General features: G+C 42.4%; 1 protein-coding gene across 4 annotated transcripts in view; it reads right to left on the reverse strand.

The window, feature by feature from the left end:
- Nucleotides 1–10145: 10145 nt before the first annotated feature.
- Nucleotides 10146–19722, reverse strand: part of ARHGAP12 (Rho GTPase activating protein 12) — a 148306-nt gene continuing 138729 nt past the window's right edge. For 3 of the 4 annotated variants that reach the window (XM_084618210.1, XM_084618209.1, XM_084618207.1), the window contains 4 exons: nt 17440–17517; nt 13457–13591; nt 12397–12499; nt 10163–11647 (listed from right to left, as the gene is read on the reverse strand). In XM_084618210.1, coding sequence (XP_084474336.1) covers nt 11473–11647; nt 12397–12499; nt 13457–13591; nt 17440–17517 — 491 coding nt within the window. In that variant the 3' untranslated portion in view covers nt 10163–11472. Of the gene's footprint in view, nt 11648–12396; nt 12500–13456; nt 13592–17439; nt 17518–19722 lie in introns of all 4 variants that reach the window. The other variant, XM_084618208.1, reaches the window with a different exon arrangement.

Raw genomic sequence — 19722 nt, forward strand, 5'->3', positions numbered from 1 at the left:
GAAAGTATTAGCTTTCAGGAAGGAAAAGTCAAAGTCACAACTACAAAATTGGGAATAACTGGCTAGGCATTCATACTGCTGAAAAGGACCTAGCGGTTATAGTGGACCACCAATCATAGTCAACCATTTGATGCATTTACAAAAGAAGCTAATATTATTCTTATTCTTATTATTATATTGTATTTATAGGAGTGTTGAATGTAAGATATGGGAGATAATTGTCCAACTCTACTTAACACTAGTGAGGGCACAGAGTACTGTGTCCAATTCTGGGCACTATACTTTAGGAAAGGTGTGGATAAATTGGAGACAGGAGCACAACAAAAATGATGAAAGGTTTAGAAAACCTGACTTGTGAGGAAAGGTTAAAAAAAACCATGTTTAGTCTTGAGAAAAGATGACTGAGGGGGGAACATGATACGTTTAAGGGCTGTTATAAAGAGTACTGGTCAATTGTTCTTAATGCCCACTGAAGGTAGGAGAGGAAGTAAAAATAGGCTTAATCTGCAGCAAGGGAGCTTTAGGTTAGATATTAGGAAAAACTTTCTACGATTGTTAAGATAATTAAGCACTGGAATAAGCTTTCAAGCAAGGTTGTGGAATTCCCTTCATTGGAGGTTTTTACAAACCGGTTGCACAAACACTGGTCAGGGATGGTGTAGGTTTACTTGGTCCTGCCTCAGCACAGGGCACTGGACTAGATGAGCCCTCGAGGTCCCTGTGATTCTAGGCTTTTCCTTCTAGAAAAGCAAAGAAAGCCCAGCCCACATTTAAATATCCAACGGGGGAGTTAAATATGATTTTTTTCAGAGCTAAGGATACCATCCTCTGTTCATTGTTTATTAACTTTCACTCAAGTAAATGGTGTATATACAGGGGACAAGGCTGAATACATTGCTGCCATAGAGAACCCTTGGCTAATCACAAGGAAATCTGTACCAACAGAATTTAATGGGGAGGCAGGGAGAAAGTTAGTTTTGTGTAAAAGTAAAGGGGCTGGCATTAGTCAATGCAAGTATTCAGATGTTCAGTGATTTGACGGACAGCTCATGTATCAGTCTACTCTCAAATGATGAGATGATGTTTAAGTGCTGGCATGAAATTGTATTGCCTTCTCAAACGTTGCTTCAAAAATATTTAATTGTTTTGTTCATCCACACTTTTCCGTACTTCTGCCACGCCATGAAATAGGGGACCGATATGTGATCTGCTTTCACATAGTTGTCACTTGTAGAGGAAAGCTGTTATATATTCCTATGCATTCAATTATTTTTAAAGCTATATTACTGCTTGGTTCAGAGTCATTATTAGAAAGCAGCCATCAGTGTTGTAATACTTAAACATGTGTTATGCTCCCTGCAGGCAAAGCAGCAAACCAGCATTCTTTGCACAGTAGAGCACATTCCAGCCCACATTCCCAGCGATGAGACTGTACAAATAAGGAAGCAAACAGTCCTGAGTCATACTGACTTTCAGTGCAATAGAAATAACAGGTGGATGGACAGTGAAGTTAGTGCTTACCAAAGAGGGAAAAGGACAGACTAGCCACGAAAGAAGTGTTATTTTTAAAGCTTCAGAAAGGAATTCTGAACCCAGTAACTAATAAGATTAAACTATCACCGGGTAACAATAGTTCAGTTGAACTATGAGAAACTGCAATCTTGGGCTTATTAGACAAACTTGTATGTCTGGAAAGGGGGCTACACTCTCAAGTGTGTGGAATACTTAAACACATATACTGAGAGGTGAGGTCTCTGCTCCCGGCAGACAGCCTGGAGCAAACAGCATCATTCTTCTGTGAACAAAAATTATGGGATGTTTGTGCCATAGGCAAAGCCGAGGACCAATCACTAACCAAACTACCCAGCAAACAAAAATCCCAAGAATTTAGAATGCAAAGTCTTTAGGATGAGGACTGTCTCTATACAGCGCCTAGTACAATGGGGTCCTGCTCCATGACTGGGTTCAAAGATGCTACACTAATACAAATAGTAACCCAACAGAATGCACTCCATGCTTTGCCTGAATATTAGAGCTCAGGCATTACAAATTATTTCACTTTGCCTACACTACAATAAGCAATTTTATATATCTAAATATAGATAGATATATAGTCTAGTCTAGCTTAGTATTAGCTTAGTATTCTTGGTAAGGCTAATGAAGAGCATAAGCAAATCAACATGACAGGTAATTTGTCATTAATAGTTTGATTTCATCAGCCTGGCCACAGTGCATTACAAACTAGGAAAATTATATGAGGCGTGAGATGATAGCATCAGTGTTTAACATTTATTTTCCATTACTTGACTGCAAAAGAGAAGTACAGCACCTATTACAGCATTTTTGCTAAAGTATTTTAATCTTTCTAAATTTTTTTTTAGAAGTCAGTGGTATCTTTTCTTCATCTGGACGAACCACCATCCCAGCAGGTGTCCCAGTTAAGCAGAGCTGTTGTAGTACAGAGTCTGCATGAAAAGTTTACTGAAGCAGATTAGGACTTAAACCTAGTGTGATGGGATCCCTGAGGTGCAGCTTGGGACCACTGTGCCCACCTAACTCTCCAGCCTGGGCTGTCTCTTACAGTGTGTTGATAGAGACAAGCAGGAAGCCCTTCCAGGAGCTCTGATCACTCAGCACAACAGCATGCGGAGCCCCACACCCAGCTAGGTTGCGTGAATGCTCCCAGAGCCACTCATGAATCACACAGAGAGAGGAACCAACCAAATCCCCCCAGCTCCCAGCCTTGCACCTCAGGAATATACCATTTTGCACTGCTGAGGACCAGCAGTGCAAGTTTATTAATTGGTTCACCACTTCATCAATGGAAAGTGGCCATACACCAGCCTTTTTAAACCTGAGCAGATTTACCAGACACTTCAGGCAAACTTACGGTTTTCAGCCGGAATGCCCGGTCGAAAAGGGACCCTGGCAGATTCAGTCAGCATTGCTGACCAGGCCCTTAAAAAGCCGGTTGGCAGCGCAGAGGGGCAAAGGCAGGCTTGCTGCGTGCCCGGCTCTGTGCAGCTCTTCAGAAGTAGTGGCATGTCCCCCCTCCGACTCCTACACACAGGGGCAGCCAGGGGACTCAGCATACTACCCCCGCCCCAAGCGCCAGCTCTGCAGCTCCCATTAGCAGGGAACCGGGGCCAATGGGAACTGGGGGTGTGGGGGGACAGCAGACAGAGCTGCCTGGCTGCGCCTCCGTGTAGGAGCCAGAGAAGGGACATGCCACTCCTCCTGAGAGGTACTTGAGGGATGCTCCGCCTGGAGCCTGCACCCCTGAGCCCCCTCACGTGCCCCAACCCCCTGCCCTGATCTCCCTCCTGCCCTCCAAACTCCTCGGTCCCAGCATGGAGCACCCTCCTGTACCCCAAACTCCGCATCTCCAACCCAGAGCCCGCACCCCCAGCAGAAGCCCTCCCCCTGCATCCCAACTCCTTGCCCCAGCTTGTAGCCCCCTCCCATATCCTGAACCCCTCATTTCTGGTCCCACCACGGAACCTGTACCCCCAGCCGAGCCCACACCCCAACCCTCTGCCTCAGCCCAGAGCCCCCTCCCATACTCCAGCCCCCTCAGCTCCACCCCCTGCCCCCTCCTGCACCCCAAACCCCTCACCCCCTCACATCCCAACCCACTGTCTCAGCCTGGAGCTCCCTCCATATCTTGAGCTCATTTCTGGGCCCACCCCAGAGCCCGCACCCCAACCCCCTGAGCTAGCTTGGTGAAAATGAGGGAGGGAGGGTGGGGGGAGCGAGCGAGAAACAGCAGGATGGGGGTTGAAGTGAGAAGGCGAAGGGATGGGGCAAGGGTGTTCGGTTTTGTGCGAGTAGAATGTTGGCAACCCTAGGCAAATTCACTGGTAAAGATAAAAAGTGAAACGAGTTTATTGATTTTAAGTGATTATAAGTTTAGGCAAAAAGTCAAGGGTTACCAAAATAAAATAAAATATAAGCATACAGTGTAAACACTCAACCCTATTAGACTGGGTAACATCTAGATTAAGGAGTGTTTCTCACCCCCACTGCATATTGCAGTTCATAGTACACAGGATTCATCCTTGAAACCTGGGCCAGTCTCCAAAATGGAGTCTTCAGTCTTCTTGGTGTCCTTGTTGCTTGCAGCATAGGTGGAGGAGAGGAGAAAAGGCAAAGCGTGGGACCACTGTGTTTTGTTTTATATCCTTAATATATGTGCTTGGAGAACACAAGTTCAGGCATGTCTGGTGGGCGTTGCTGAGGCACCAGGCAAGGTTGAGCAATTCCCCTGGTGTGGCCCTGTGCGAGTGTCATTGAATTGTAGCTCCCTTCCTGGCCAATGGCTGTTGATGGTTGTTCGACACACACTCGGCAGTTGGTTACTTTTCCTTGCTGTTGTCTCTGGGGAGCTGCCGATTCCCCTATTTACAACATGTTTTAGTGATAGCTGTATAACAAAATCTCATAACTTCATATGCACTAATGATTTATAGATTTAGATAGAACAAAGACTTTCAGCTGATCATAACCTTTCCCGCTACCTCACATGGCATGCTTTATATGCAATATCACAATTATATATGAATGAGGCATATAGAGTTACAGGGCACAGTGTCACACCTACCAGTAGTGCTGTTTTATATAGATGAGAACTCCCACTTACACTTTTCAAACTGAAGTTATGCACTAAACAACTTCTGTTCTGCCTTGTTTATTTAGGTATCTTCAGGTCATGCACTGTGTCCAGCTGTATGTACTGTGTCCTGGTATATGTACATTGCCCAGCATGCTAGGGTCCTGATCTTGGTTGGAGCCAGTGGGTGCTACTGTTTTAGCTCTTCAGGGCAGGAACCATGTTTTATATGTACAGCACACAGCACAATGGGACCTGGATTGCAGCCTGTGGGTGCTACTATAAGATGGGCTAGTGAGCTGGACAAAACTTTATAAAAGGAATCAAGATTACTGTAGATGGTTTACATAGAAGTGGTATAGCAAAATGGGGAGGGGGTGTATTAAGGTGGACCCCCACACTAAATTCAGGAAGGGATATAATCTCATTGTGGAGGAGACTTGCATGCATACTGTCGGTGTCTAAACGTCAAGTGAAAATCCTTTATCTTGAGTGACGCCTTCAGATGGAGGAGTTCTAGATTTGGATGGAGGATTTGGCCTGCATCCTGCAAGAGGAGGTGTCGAGTCAACTGTAGGGTGATTGGTGGACAGACTGGCGTGTGCTTGAGATATGGGTACCAAGTCTGTCATGGCCACGCTGAGGCTATGAGAATGACTGTGGCTTGTTCCACCTGTATTTTGTGAAGCACTTTGAACAATAAAGGCGTTTAACAAGGGTACATCCCATCTAATGAGGAAGGCTTCCCCAAAGACAGATGACCCAGACCTACTCTTGAGCAGAACCGATTCTGAAGGGGGCCACCTGCCCTGTACGGTGTGGGGCTGCAGCTGTGCTCCCCAATCACACAGGGGGTATTTGTTGTGAGTATCAAGGATGGACTGCGCACTTCCTTTGAGGATAGCAGACCTGGTCATTTCTGTCTCCAGTAATGGGTGCCGGATGCTGCAGGGAACAGTGGGGACTCAGGGATTGGTGTGTGCCTAGCGCTAGCCTGCACAGGGAAAGTGAGGTCTGCAGAGCCCTGGGCGGCAGTGCGTATGTGGCCACAAGCTGTTGATTTCAGGGAGCTGAGCTACAACAGCCACAGACGAGACTGCTCCTTGCTAAGGGTAGATAATGGGCCTCAAATTTGGGGGCAGATTAATAGTATCTGCTAAAGCTCTTCAGCTGCAGAAGCTACTGCACATGCTGAGGCTGGGAGACATTACTGCAGCTCCAGAACGACACTGGCAAGAGGAATAATGGGGATGTGTGGAGGGAGCTTATTTCATTGAGCTGCTCTTCCCAGTTAACCTAAATTCCTTTTCTCACCAGCTGCGTTGCACTGTCAGACCTTTCCCAGGGTCAGCCAGTTTACACAGCTTCATGTGCATTGGAGTCACATAAACTGGGCTCAGACTTAGGCTTCTTAACAGTAAGCAATAAGTAAAACATGCATATAAATACTGAAAAATGCAAAACCAAGGACTGGAAAGAGAAGACAGCCTGCTTAGAACTGAGTCCTTCCATACTAAGAGATAAGGGGCAGCAGAATTTCCCCCACAGTTTCTGAGGAGACCCTCCCCAAGTCAGTTTATAGAGAAGTGTCTTCATGAGCTGTGTAGATTTTACGCAGAACAGGCTGGCTGACAGAAAAGAGCAGAATTCCATGCAATCTGGCTCGCTCAGACCTCTGCTTCCTGGCCAGTCTACTGCTTTCCAGTTTCTTTCTAGTTGTCTGTTTGGGGCCCTTCCATCCCCAATACTTCAATTGCTTTTGGCCATTTGTCTGATCTCTCCAGTCTCCTGGGTCTCAGTCTCTCTCATTATCTCCCTTTTGTCACCTTCAGAATCCTGCAGCTAATATTACTTACCCAAAACCAGTGAGCTCTGTTTTTGTTTTCCTAGTAAGCTACATTTCTATGGAATATGCAGTAGTAGGGCACAATCCTAAAAGTAGAACCTGTTCATTACCAAGGCCTTTCCCAAAAAGGAATCTCATTCCATCCATAAACTAAGACTCCATTTAAGAATTGCTGATTTACACATATTTACAAGGCTGCTGCAGGTAGATTAGACACTCATTTTCTTTCACAAAAATCATTCTAAGAGTCTTTATATACTTTTCTCTGAACAGTGAAGCTGGCCAACTTAGGGAAATTGTAAAATCTTTAATATCAGAGCTACCATTTGATTCTCAAGGGAAAAAGGAACCAAAAAAGAGGCCAGGTCCCCTCCAAATGCCTTTTATGTTGCTTTGTCACAGTGTTATCTTGTTTTACAAGTGGTCTGTTTATGAGAATGCCATGAAGAAAAATGTTCATTTAAGTTCCATAATCACATAGGGCTACTTTGTAAGCCAGCAGAATACAGCCTCAGCAGCTGCTTGCCCACAAAACTTTACAATTGTGGAGACTAATTAAGATTCTTCAGAGGAAGTCCCTTCTCTTTGCAGAATGCCTTATTAGATATTCTGTACCTCCCTTCTTCAGAGCAGAATGTCTGACTGTGCCTGGTCTAAGTTTATGGCTTATGAATTACCAATTGATTCCAAAATATCACTGCTCTTTTCTGTGTCTGAATAAAATTGTTTCCTTTACAGGAAACAAAAAGTAGCATTCTGCAATTGACTACCTAAAGTACAGCTATTTAATTATGTTAGACTGAACTTTTAATTAGACAGTACAATACTTTCTAACTCATCTTCTCTACCAAATGCTGTTTGGATTTGCATGTCATAATGCAGAGGATGCAATAAAGGGGGGGATTAATCATGGCTTTCAGTTGATGGTGGCTAAAGTTCAGGACAGTCTTGCCAGTTCGTAAGACAATTAAATTCAAGAGATTTTTTTAAAAATCAACAGAAGGACACGTCAAGTCAATTTGAAAAACTATTTTATTTACAAGATTGGATACATTTATTAAAGTACAGGAACTCCTCACTTAACATTGTAGTTATGTTCCCGAAAAATGCGATGTTAAGCGAAACCATGTTAAGCGAATCCAATTTCCCCGTAAGACTTAATGTAAATGAGGGGGTTATATAGATGTGTCACACGTTTTAAATGAAAAACTTAATACTGGTACACAGTGATGATGATTGTGAAGCTCGGTTGAAGTGGAGGAGTCAGAGGTTTGGATATTTCCCAGGGAATGCCTTACTGCTAAATGATGAATTATCAATTGGCTGAGCCCTCAAGGATTAACTCTCACACTCTACAAGGCAGCAGGAAAGGAGGGAGGGCAGAGACAGAGAGAGACACCCTGTGTGTGTTTCAGAGGTAGAGTTGTGCATTTCCCCTTTAAGTATGAAGACTGAGGTCAGAAGTACATTGCCTTGTTAATTAGACCAGCAAGCTGAGACCCCACTGCAGCTGCTCCCTCTGTCCCTGTGTCCCCCCTGCTCTATGGAAGATGGGGTAAGCGGGGTGCAGGAGCAGGGGGGAGGGGGACATCCTGACATTAGGCCCCCTCTTTTTCCCCTCCCCCACAGCAAACAGGAGTCTCAGGGAGCAGCTCCAAGGCAGAGGGCAGGAGGAGCACATGGCAGTGGCGGGAGGGACAGCTGAACTGCCGGCAATTGATAGCCTACTGAGCAGCTGCTGCACAGGGAAATTAGAGGAGCAGATAGGGGGGCTGGTTCCAACCACACACCAGCTAGCTGCAAGGGGCTGCTCTTCCTGCAAGTAGTGGACAAAGTAGGCAGCTGCCAAATGACATCAGAAGGGAGCATTGCACAACTTTAAAGGAGCATGTTCCCTAATTGATCAGCAACGTTAACAGGGACGACTTTAAGTGAGGAGTTCCTGTAGTCTTTATCTGTGCCCAGTTCTCTGCATTGATCCATGGTAACTACAGCAAAATTTCCTCAATACCAAGCTTGGGCTATTCTAAATGTCACTTTTTAGTGATACTATATACAGCACCTCCATGAGGCATGCAACTATTGCTCATGGGACAAAACTTGAGTTTGTAAAACAAGTTGACACCACTACACAGCCACAGTGGGGATACAGTCTCCAAGTCTGAAAAGTTTGGTATACTAATGTCTCCAGTTTTAATAAAAAAAATCAAGTTTATATTCTCACTTTTATGAATTTTTATTTCTATTTTGGGCTCTATACATTAGATAAAACTTTTATAAAAATGTAAATAGTTACCTTTACCTTTTCCACTGCTCAGCTTTCATCAGTTTGTGTTCTTTTCCATACTGACTTTGAAAAACTCAGTGTAAAAATAAAGACCTTAAACTTAAAAGGTATGCCAATTTCAGGAAGCAGCAAGGCAAGTGATTAATCCTAGACATGGAAGACACCATTTGCTACAAGTTTATTTCTATCACTAGGGTTTGAAAAGGAAGCAAGAGATGTTAAATATGTAAACAAACTGCCATGGTTCTAATGTGCAAAACTTCTAGCTGGTGTGCTTGTCCTTTGCCATCAAGTAGATCAGTTTTATTTTTCTGTTGATTGCAGTATGTGTTTAACTCTTGCCACATTATCTGGATTTTTTGGGAAGTATTTCCAGCTCCCCAAACTAAAAATTAGCAACTTAAAGCTTTCATATCACTTGCTGCACAAAAGATATAATTATATAACAAATACTTAATTCTCTGGGAATATAATGTTACATTCCCCATGGTTAAAAGAGGATATTCAAAAGAGGTATTTTCTTTTTCTTTGATTACCTCAACACTTAGACAACATGATCTGTAATTAAACAATGCTATTCAGAGGAAATTGATTTTTTTTTAAATTGGGATTTGAATAAATTATAACAAATTTCAACTTCATTTATATTTCCTACTAGAATGATGTGTCTCAGAACAAGTATCAAAAAAAGAAATTATACTTTTAAATCTCAACAGGAGGTTGAAAATGCAACACTGATTTATAGAAATCACGATTCTCACCCAAGTTATTTTGCAACAAACCGCAAGACTTCACCACTACCACAATAAAAATAAAGTGAGAAAACCACAAGATTAGTCGTCCCTTCTTTTATCTACAAAGACATTTTCAAGCAAGCTTTCTGCTGCTGGAATTCTCACCTTGAACATATAAAAGAGATCAAAGGCTAAATGAGATAATTTCACCACTTGTCTGTCTTCCTTTTGTGGGCAGGTGATATGTGTTTGGAGCATATCAAACATTAGGACAAAAATACTTGTGTGGAATACTTATAAATATTTGCAAATTTAAACCTATAAATTACCCATCTTTGTCATACAATCCAACTACTGTTCAGGGAAAAGGGGGATTCTTAAAAGTTTCAGTTAGACACTATTTTTAACCACAGCCCAATGACTTTGCTGCAGGAAATAACATTTCAGGCAGTCAGACACAACTGAATATTTGGGAGTGTTTGCGAAATTCAACAGGGGACTATGTCATCCAAATTTGGACTGGCAAACTCCAAACTAGCTAATAGTTTTCTTTATTGAGATTAGACATAACAAATATCAGGTACAGCAGTTAGTCTAAAAAAATACATTTAAAAATCTTCAGTCGACCATGCTCCCTATAACAAAAATCTTCCAAAACCAATTTATTTTACAAATTAATCTACATTATTAATGTAAAAAGAAATTCTCAAATTTAGCATTATGTCATTATTTCCAACAAACATCTATTGGAACATGTTTCCATTATTTGCAAATGTTAGAATCTGTAATACATTTTTCTAATGTATCCTGTACATATTAAATAACCTAAAAGGCTCCTCTTGTAGTGCATTAACAATTTAGCAAGCACACAGTATTTTTCCAGTACCATTTGCATTACAATGCCTTGCCTGCAAATGTAATTAACATCTAAAAAAGTGCACCTGTTTAGTTTTTCGAGGAAACCTAGACCTAGACCTCCACTGGAAGTGTTACATTACCTGTAGCTAATCTACCCATGATTAGAAATGTGCAACTAGAAGGTACTTTGAGACTATACAACAACTGAATTATGTACATCAGCCAAAGGTCATTCAGTCTTTAGCCTGTATTTACATCCAAAAATGTTCTCTACCACAGGATCATACCAAGAACTCAGTACAGCATTAGATAATGATGGTATTTAATTAGAATTGTTAACTGCAATTCAGTATAGCACAAAATGTAGCCCAAGAAATACCCTGAAAAATGGATGTGTGTATTAAATAAAACTCTAGTATGTCACAGAACAAATCCTCTGCTGGATATTCTTACAAGTTCAGTGTTTGAAATAATAGGGTCCTGCTCTATCAAGCAACTAGAAGATCCAGCAAGGATGCAATGTAATACAGTTTTTTTTAAAAAAAGCAAGCCTCAAATGAGGGATTATTTGAATTACTGTAAACCACACTGGCCACTGTTAGCACTAGTTTAAAGACAGTCACACTACATGCAGAATCCCTGCTGACAGGATCCACACAGGTTTCAGTACATAAGCATAGGATGAAATTTTATTGTCACTACAAGTATCAAAAAACATTTTTGAAGCCAGTTGATAGGGTTTTCCTCACCCTACCAAGTGGTGAACCTTTTAAAAAAAATCCATTCCAGATTATCCAGTCTGAGATTAATTTTAGCTTCTCACCAAGAAATCCAGTGTATATGCTCGTACTAGAATTGCAATTTGTAATTATTAAAACAGGCAGAGTACAAACTTTGAAATATTCGCAATGTAATAAGTGAATTATAAAGAAATTCAAAATTTTATCATTAACTTGCATGAATAGCAATTAAATCGGTCAAACACTCCTCCCATTTCTTCCCTCTCATCCTACTGAAAAGTGCAAAATTGAGCTGTCGCTTGGTCCACAAACACAATACATCGTGTACACTGAGAGATTTGACTCCTGATGGAAATCTGTTGCCAACTCATCACTTCAGTTTTAACTCTGAGAAAACTTCAACATCCAAAGATGGAGTTCAGTTCCAGCAAAATTAATTCTACAATCTGATTCTGGTACACAGTGTGGACTGCTATGTTACCAGTCTCTTTCTCTGGCTTTAACAGAGTTGGTCCAAAAACTATTGCTACGCTTTGATAAGTCATTCGGTTCTTTTCTCCATTTTCTACAACTCTGGGGGAAAAAAAGAAGAAAATATGCTTTTAAAATAAATTCATCGATGTGAGAGAATAATGTGTTAACAGAGAAGAGAAACAAAACCAAATCAGAAAAGGAGTACTTGTGGCACCTTAGAGACTAACCAATTTATTTGAGCATGAGCTTTCGTGAGCTACAGCTCACTTCATCCGTGAGCTGTAGCTCACAAAAGCTCATGCTCAAATAAATTGGTTAGTCTCTAAGGTGCCACAAGTACTCCTTTTCTTTTTGCGAATACAGACTAACACGGCTGTTACTCTAAAACCAAATCAGTAATTCCTCATAATATTTATTCCATATTTACTGTCATTCATGAAACATGCCACTATTGTAATCATTCTAATCATTTAAAATATATTTGACACTAGCTCTGTCCCTATAATCTAAAGTTTAGCAGCTAAAAGCACAACTAATAAAAACACTGTCCAAAAGTTGGGTTTGCTTCTCCATAAGCTTGTATAAACACAAACAAGTGTTTTGCTTTGATGAAGCACAACGAACATCAAAGGAAACACGCTTAGAACCTTCCCCCAGGACTTTTAATGTTTGAACACTCAGCTTTAAGAAAGGTGACTAGATGTCCTGATTTCATAGGGAGAGTCCCGATATGTCTCATATAGGTGCCTATTACTCCACACCCCATCCTGATTTTTCACACTTGCTATCTGGTCACCCTATCTTTAAGGGAGCTCTGCAGTACATTAAGACTTTTTCCTCCTCCTCACCTCTTGAGGTGTCTAAAAAGTATCTGCATGGTATCCTGATTTGGCTTTGGCAACTGTTTAATTAAATCTTTGACAGCACGAACACGCTGTCTTGCTTCTTGTTCTGGAAAAGATAAAAGGCAGATAAACCATAAATTCAATATTTTTATTGAAAATTTTGGTAGCATATAACTTACCGAAAACTGAATGAAGCACACAATTTTACAGTGCTGATATTAAGTAACACATTGCCACCTGGTGGCCACATTGAATATTACAGATAATCTGAAGGTAGTAACACCTTAGAGACAAGATGGGTGAGATATCTTTTACTGCAATGGCTCTCAACCTTTCCAGACTACTGCTCCCCTTTCAGGAGTCTGATTGTCTTGTGTACCCCAAGTTTCACCTCAAGTAAAAACTACTTGCTTACAAATATCAGATATAAAAATACAAAAGCATCACAGGACACTATTACTGAAAAATTGCTTACTTTCTCATTTTTATAAAATAAATCAACTGGAATATAAATACTGAACTTACATTTCAATGTATACTATACAGAGTAGAACAAACAAGTCATTATCTGTATGAAACTTCAGTTTGTACTGACTTTGCTAGTGCTTTTTATGTAATCTATTGTACAATGAGGCAAATATCTAGATGAGTTGATATACCCCCTGGAAAACCTCTGCATGCCCCCAGTGGTACACAGAATCCCTGGTTGAGAGCCACTGTTTTATTGGACTAACTTCTGTTGATGAGAGAGACAAGTTTTTGAGCTTACACAGAGCTCTTCTTCATGTCTGGGAAACGTACACAGTTTCATAAATAAATACAACGTGGAACAGAATGTTTAGCATAAATAGTTAACACATTCCAAGGACCATTCACCCACCTTGTCTTTAACATCCTGGGACTGAGAGCTACACCACGACTGTATATAAGGTAACACCTTTATAAAATTTCATAATTTCTCCTTTTTAAACAGTGAAAAGGAGAAAATATTACAATTAAGTGTACTGTGCATATTTAAATATTTATGATTTATGAAAATTCTGTGCATGCTTTATGGACTTACTAATTGCATTGACGAAGTCATTGAAATGATTATATGTGAAGAGTGGTTCTGGCAGTTCTCTGAAAAACATTTTTAGAGCTCCTGTGATGACATGTATATCTTCCCATTTACTGTCATTCAAGTCCAATTTCTCATCTGAAAGAAAACATGAATGATTACTATAATCTAGCAGGTGTTTATCATTAATTACTTATTTCCTACACAAGTTGAAGAACAATGGGGTGGGATTCTTATTACCCAGTGTGAAGGGGCCAGAGGAAACAGTTACTTACTATAACTGTGGTTCTTCAAGATGTGATTCAAACATGTATTCCGCTTAGGTGTGTGCATGTAATCCACGTGTCTAACAGGGAGATCTCTCTTTAAGGGTATGTCTACACTGGAAACTTCAAAGCGCTGTCCTGGGAATGCTCCCGCGGCGGCGCTTTGAAGTGTCAGTGTGGTCACATGCGAACACTAGGAGAGAACTCCCCCAGCGCTCCACTCGCAGCGCTTGGAGCCTGTCTACACTAGTGCTTTAAAGTGCTCAGATTTGCTGCGCTCAGGGGGGTGATTTTTCACCCCCCGAGCCAGCAAGTTAGAGCGCTATAAAATGCAAGTGTAGACATACCCTAAGAAATCTATTGGAAGGTGAGAAGGAATAAATTGTATCTGTCATTGTTGCTAGGCAGATGCACAATTAGCACTCCACATCCAGAAGTTTCTGGAATTGGGTGTGGTAGTTTTGGATATGCTCAATAGGTTCCCTATTGCTGGACTGATTTCTGCATCTCCAGGTGCTTTTCTGCATCTCCAGGCACTGGAGAAGGGCACCCAAAGGTTACAATGCACACCCAGAATGCCAGAGCCAGATAATTTTACCTAGCAGTACCAGTAGAGGGATGGTGCTCACACCTTCTTGCTGTAGCTCTTCCCCTGGCTATACGAGGCAGCAGTGCCCAAACCCCCATCAGTTCCTTCACACTGAGCACCTAGAGCGCAGTGCAGAGACGATGGAGGGTAGATCATGGAATAAAGGTCTGCATCACATCTTGAAGAACCACAGTTACAATAAGTAACCATTTCTTCTTCTTTGAGTAGATGCAGCCATGTATTCCACTTACATGACTCACAAGCAGTATCCCTGGGATCGCCTGACCAAATATTTGCATCCTCTGGAAGATGCAGTAACTGATCGTGTAGAATGAGCTTGCACATACTGAGGAGGCATAGCTGAAGCTATTTTATATGCAGTCTTGATACAAGATGTTATCTATTTAGAGATCATTTGTGAAAAGATGGCTTGACATATCATACGATCTACATATGACACATAGGTGAGGCGAAGCACAAAATACTTTAGTTCTGTCCAGATAGAAGGCTAGACATCACCTGACATTTCATGTATGGAGATGAATGCGGCTTAGAAAAAAAACACAGGTAAATATACCACCTGGTTCAAATGAAAAGCAAATTTTTGTCTAAAGTCGTTTGTCTTTGGAGAATTGTGTATAAGGAGGCTCTGCCATCACAGCCTGCAACTCTCACACTCTTCTTGTGGATGTTATTGCTACCAGGAAAGTAGTTTTCTGACACAAAAGCAGAAAGGGACAAGATGCCAGGAGCACAAATGGAGGTCCCATTAAAGTTGCTAGGACCGAGTTAAGAGACCACAGAGGCAATGGCTCTCAGACCAGAGGATGGAGATGTAAAAGCCCTTTTAAGCATCTTGCCACAATGGCAATGGAGAGGACTGATCTTCCTGAATGGGTGGGATGAAATGCCAATATAGCTGCCAGATGCACTTTCAATGAATTAAGTGCAAGACCTGACAACCGAAGGTGCAGCAGATATTCTCAGAATCCAAGGGCAACCTCTGATTTGACAAGGGCCATGGTGCCAAAGCAGACCACATGGCCTGCTCAAGCAGAGGCTGCTTCAGATGAAAATCCCTCACCACTTGAGAGTCTGTTTGGTGAGCAACCTGCAAATCAAACACCACTCATTAACACGGGCTTTGCCTAGGCACAGCAAGCACCGTGTGTGGGGATCGTTGTTGGGGATCACTTCCCCACATAACAGACAATGTTTAAACCCTGGTGATGCCATCACTAGGGAAATAGTTAAATTACAGCTAACTAACACTAAATCTAATGAACTACATACATTAGAAAAAAATCACTAAAAATAGAGGGATTATGCGGTGAAAACCACAACAGAACTCCAGCAACAGGCTGTGAGAAGGAACAGGGGGGGTGGGGGGGGTGGAGTGGCGCCACCTCATTCAGCCAGGGGAGGGGCTATGGCAACAAGGTGCAAGCACCACCCTTCTACAGGTTCTACTAGGCAAAAGGTCTCTGGTTCCAGTGCCCTGGGCATGCATGCACCTAAGTGGAATACATGGCTGCATCTACTCGAACAAAAACGGGGAGAAGAGTTGGAGCAGTGCAAAGGGGTTTTAAGAGCTCCACATTTGTCTGGGGGAGTATTCTCCCAGCTCAGGCATTGTGGAAGACACCTGAAAGACTTCATTCTGATGAACCGTTGCAAGCCCTGGTGTAAGATCTCAGCCGTGTGGAGATTCTGGGCAGCACTGAGCCCTTAAGGCAGCCCTAGGTAGGTTGTTGTAACTCAGACAAGCCCACTGGTTTATCTAAGTTATAAAAAGAGCCGCTTCAGACTCCAGAGCAGCAAAGAATTGGGAGGGGCAAAGGTAGCTTAAAGCTACTTTAGAGTTCCCTCTCCCTCTAGGCCAGGGGTGGGCAAACTTTCTGGGCCAAAGGCCATATCTGGGTATGAAAATTGTATGGAGGGCCATGAATGCTCACGAAATTGGGGGTTGGAGTGTGGGAGGGGGTGAGGGCTTCGGCTGGGGGTGGAGGTTCTGGGGTGGGGTTAGGGATGATTAGGTGGGGGGTGCAAGAGGGTGCTCCAGGATGGGACTGAGGGGTTCGGAGGGCAGGAGGGGGATCAGGGCTGGGGCAAGGGGTTGGGGCACAGGAGGGGGTCAGGGGTGCAGGCTCCAGGCCGTGCTTACTTCAAGCAGCTCCCAGAAGCAGTGGCAAGTCCTCCCTCCAGCTCCTACGTGGAGGTGCAGCCAGGCGGCTTTGCATGCTGCCCCGTCCACAAGCGCTGCCCCTGCAGTTCCTAGTGGCTGTGGTTGCTGGCCAATGGGAGCTGTGGGGGCAGTGTGCGGAACCCCCTGGCTGCCCCTATGCATAGGAGGCGGAGTGGGGACGTGCCGCTGCTTCCAGGAGCCGCGTGGAGCCCTGGCATGCATGGAGCGGGGCAAGCCCTGGACCCCGCTCCCTGGCTGGAGCTCAAGGGCCGGATTAAAACGTCTGAAGGGCCAGATGCGGCCCCTGGGCTGTAGTTTGCCCACCTCTGCTCTAGGATGAGAGTCCTTTGCTGGACTGCATAAGGGCACAATAGAGATTCTCACCCAAGATCAGAATGATAGACAAATGTTAAATGCTAGTACAAGGTTGCTGGGTTTTTAATACTTTTTCTCTTGCTTTCCATAAGATATAGAAATATTCTATTTGAGCTTCATTCCTTTTAAACTGCCATGCCACATATGATTCAGAATTATTACAGCAGTGACTAGACAGCTTCAATTAGGACCAAGGTTCTGGTGTGGTAGGCACTGTATGAACAGATGTAGACAGTATCCACTTTGAAGAATACAGAAGCTGCTATTTAGTAGCAGTTTCATTTTGAAAAGTGCTACATATTTCTCATGAAATGTTGTCATATTATTTTAAACAGACGGACTAAAAATCACTGCACAATCTGAAGAGCTTTCTAGCAATTTTGACAAATATTCTTACATAGGGTGACCAGACAGCAAATGTGAAAAATCGGGACGGGGGTGGGGAGTAATAGGAGCCTATATAAGAAAAAGACCCAAAAATCGGGACTGTCCCTATAAATTCAGGACATCTTGTCAAGCTACTCATGCATATATTTTCAAATTGATAATACAGTTGGAGAATGGCACTTACCATGATTAACTGCAAATCTTAGCTTCTGTATCACTGCAAGATTGCCACTAACTCGGTATAACCCATCAACATCCAATCCTAAAACAAATTTTAAAATGTAGATTTTTTTTTTTTTTTAAGATACTTAAATGGGTCAGTCTGCTCATTTTAGAGATTTCAGTTAGCAAAAAGAAAACCCACCATCAGGAGAACTGCAAAACCTCTTGTCACAATTAAAACTATTTACTTATCGGCAGAGATAGTTGCTGACTGGCATCTTGCCACTGCAAAACTTATGTTTGAAATAATGTCTAAAATGTGATGTGTACTCAGACAATGTGAAGAAGTCTTCAGGAGTGAGGTGCCCAACTCCCACTGATTTTCAATGAGGGCTGGAAGCCCACCCTCCAATAGCTGCTTTTAAAAATCTCGCACCTAATAATTAGTTAGCACAACTATTGTTTAGTACATAAAGGATTTCACTTTCTCTCTTGCACATATATATGTGCACTCTCGCTCTCTCTTTCATACCTCCACTCATCCTAAAATACTAGCAGTGAGATTGTAGGGTTTTTGATTTAGGTTTTCCCTTTCATATTAAACCTATATTTACCAAAATGTATGGTGACTAAACCAAGCTAAGTCAGTCATTCTGGAGAACACCTCAAAGTTGATAGTGGGTGACCAGGTCCACCAGATACCACCCATTCCACTGGTTTATGAGTTTTCATGTGTGTTTAATTCCATCCTGTTGCCTTACTTTCTCATGACAAGCAGATGTCCCCTCCATCCCTACCATCTTTACAGTGTTGAGGAAAACACTAGATTTGGCAAAAGGAGAAAAATTACTTCTCAGTGGCTGCTATGGCAGAAGATCAAAAGTGGTCATGTGCGGAAGACAGGAAGAATTTCTGTCTACCAATGCTCATAACCTCTACATGAATTCAGTACATTGCGTTGGCTGATACGAGTGTTGAAACGACGGGATTCAACAGCTCCCTTAATCCCATCCACAGGGAATCCTGATGTAACAGAAGCATCAGGAGATATGACGCACAACTGTCAGTAGCATCTGTCCCACCCATCCATTCGCCACTACCTTTTACTGCCACAATCTATTGATCATTCTCTCTCTTAAGGGCTAATGGGGAGGGGGATGGAGATGGAAGAGGAGGGAAGAAGCTGCTCAAATCAGTTCCCCTTAAGGTAAAAGAGGATAGCAGTGAAAGCAGCAAGTTCTGTCTTAATGCAGAAAACACACATCCACTGCAGCTTCTGGAGTTGGGTGGAAGACAGTAGAACCAGTTCCTGCTCTTCCTTTTTGTACTGAGTCACCAGACAGCAGCAGTAAGGGGGGCTATAAGTTGCACCATATTCCTTTACTGTAGCTGTTTCCCCATGGAGGGCGAACCTATTTTGCCCTGCAACATATTTTGCCCTAGCTCCCACTCAGGCCCTGAATGTGACGTGCTAGATCTAAGGTGGGAAGGAAGTGGGGTGCACCAAAAAGATGGGTGGGTAGATTCTCTTACACACAACTTGGATCTTTAGCATCAGCCACCACATGGGAATAATTTCACTACAAGGGAGTAGGTGACCCACTTGCAATAAGTAACCCACTCTCATAAGAATTCTAGTAACAACCACATCAACAAGCAGGCAAGAGACAAGTAAGGAGGCAAGTCAGGGTGGGGATAAATATGCAGCCAGTTACCTAAAAGTTTTTATATATATAAAATGCAGAAGCATTGGGTCATCTTATACATCAGGCTTTCCAAAATGTTAACATTCAATCTAGACTCACTTTAATACTTGAGTAAGAGAGATCTGCCTTCTCTTATTGTCAACAGGAAAAGAGAAGAACATGTTCAACAAATCAGGGCACTTTAACACATCAGATAAAATATAGAAATCTGGTAATCTGAGCAGTTTGAAGCACATTTTCCAAGTTGTATCTGTATAACTGGCTAAAGGAATCTCAGATGACTTAGTGTTATCTGAAGACCTTGATTCTCCACACATTTACACAGGTGTGGTGTCCCTAAAATGAACTTGTAGGAAAAAAAAGTCTTTAATGCAAGTGGTGTTTTGTTAACATAGGTAAAGATTTAAGAAGCAATTTTATTAGTTACCTACTGACAAGGCCCCTTTCAACAATCCTGTCCCCAATATGATGACCTGTTCCCAGTTCCCTCTTGCTACTCTTTGCTAGCCACGATCTCACTGGATCCTAGTTCAGGTTGCCTTCCCTCTCTACTTCCCAGCTGTTGACATCCTATTGCTATAACTCCAGCTATAAGCCTC

The sequence above is a fragment of the Lepidochelys olivacea genome, assembly GCF_965140295.1.
Source record: "Lepidochelys olivacea isolate rLepOli2 genome assembly, chromosome: 2".
Lineage (NCBI taxonomy): Eukaryota > Metazoa > Chordata > Testudines > Cheloniidae > Lepidochelys > Lepidochelys olivacea.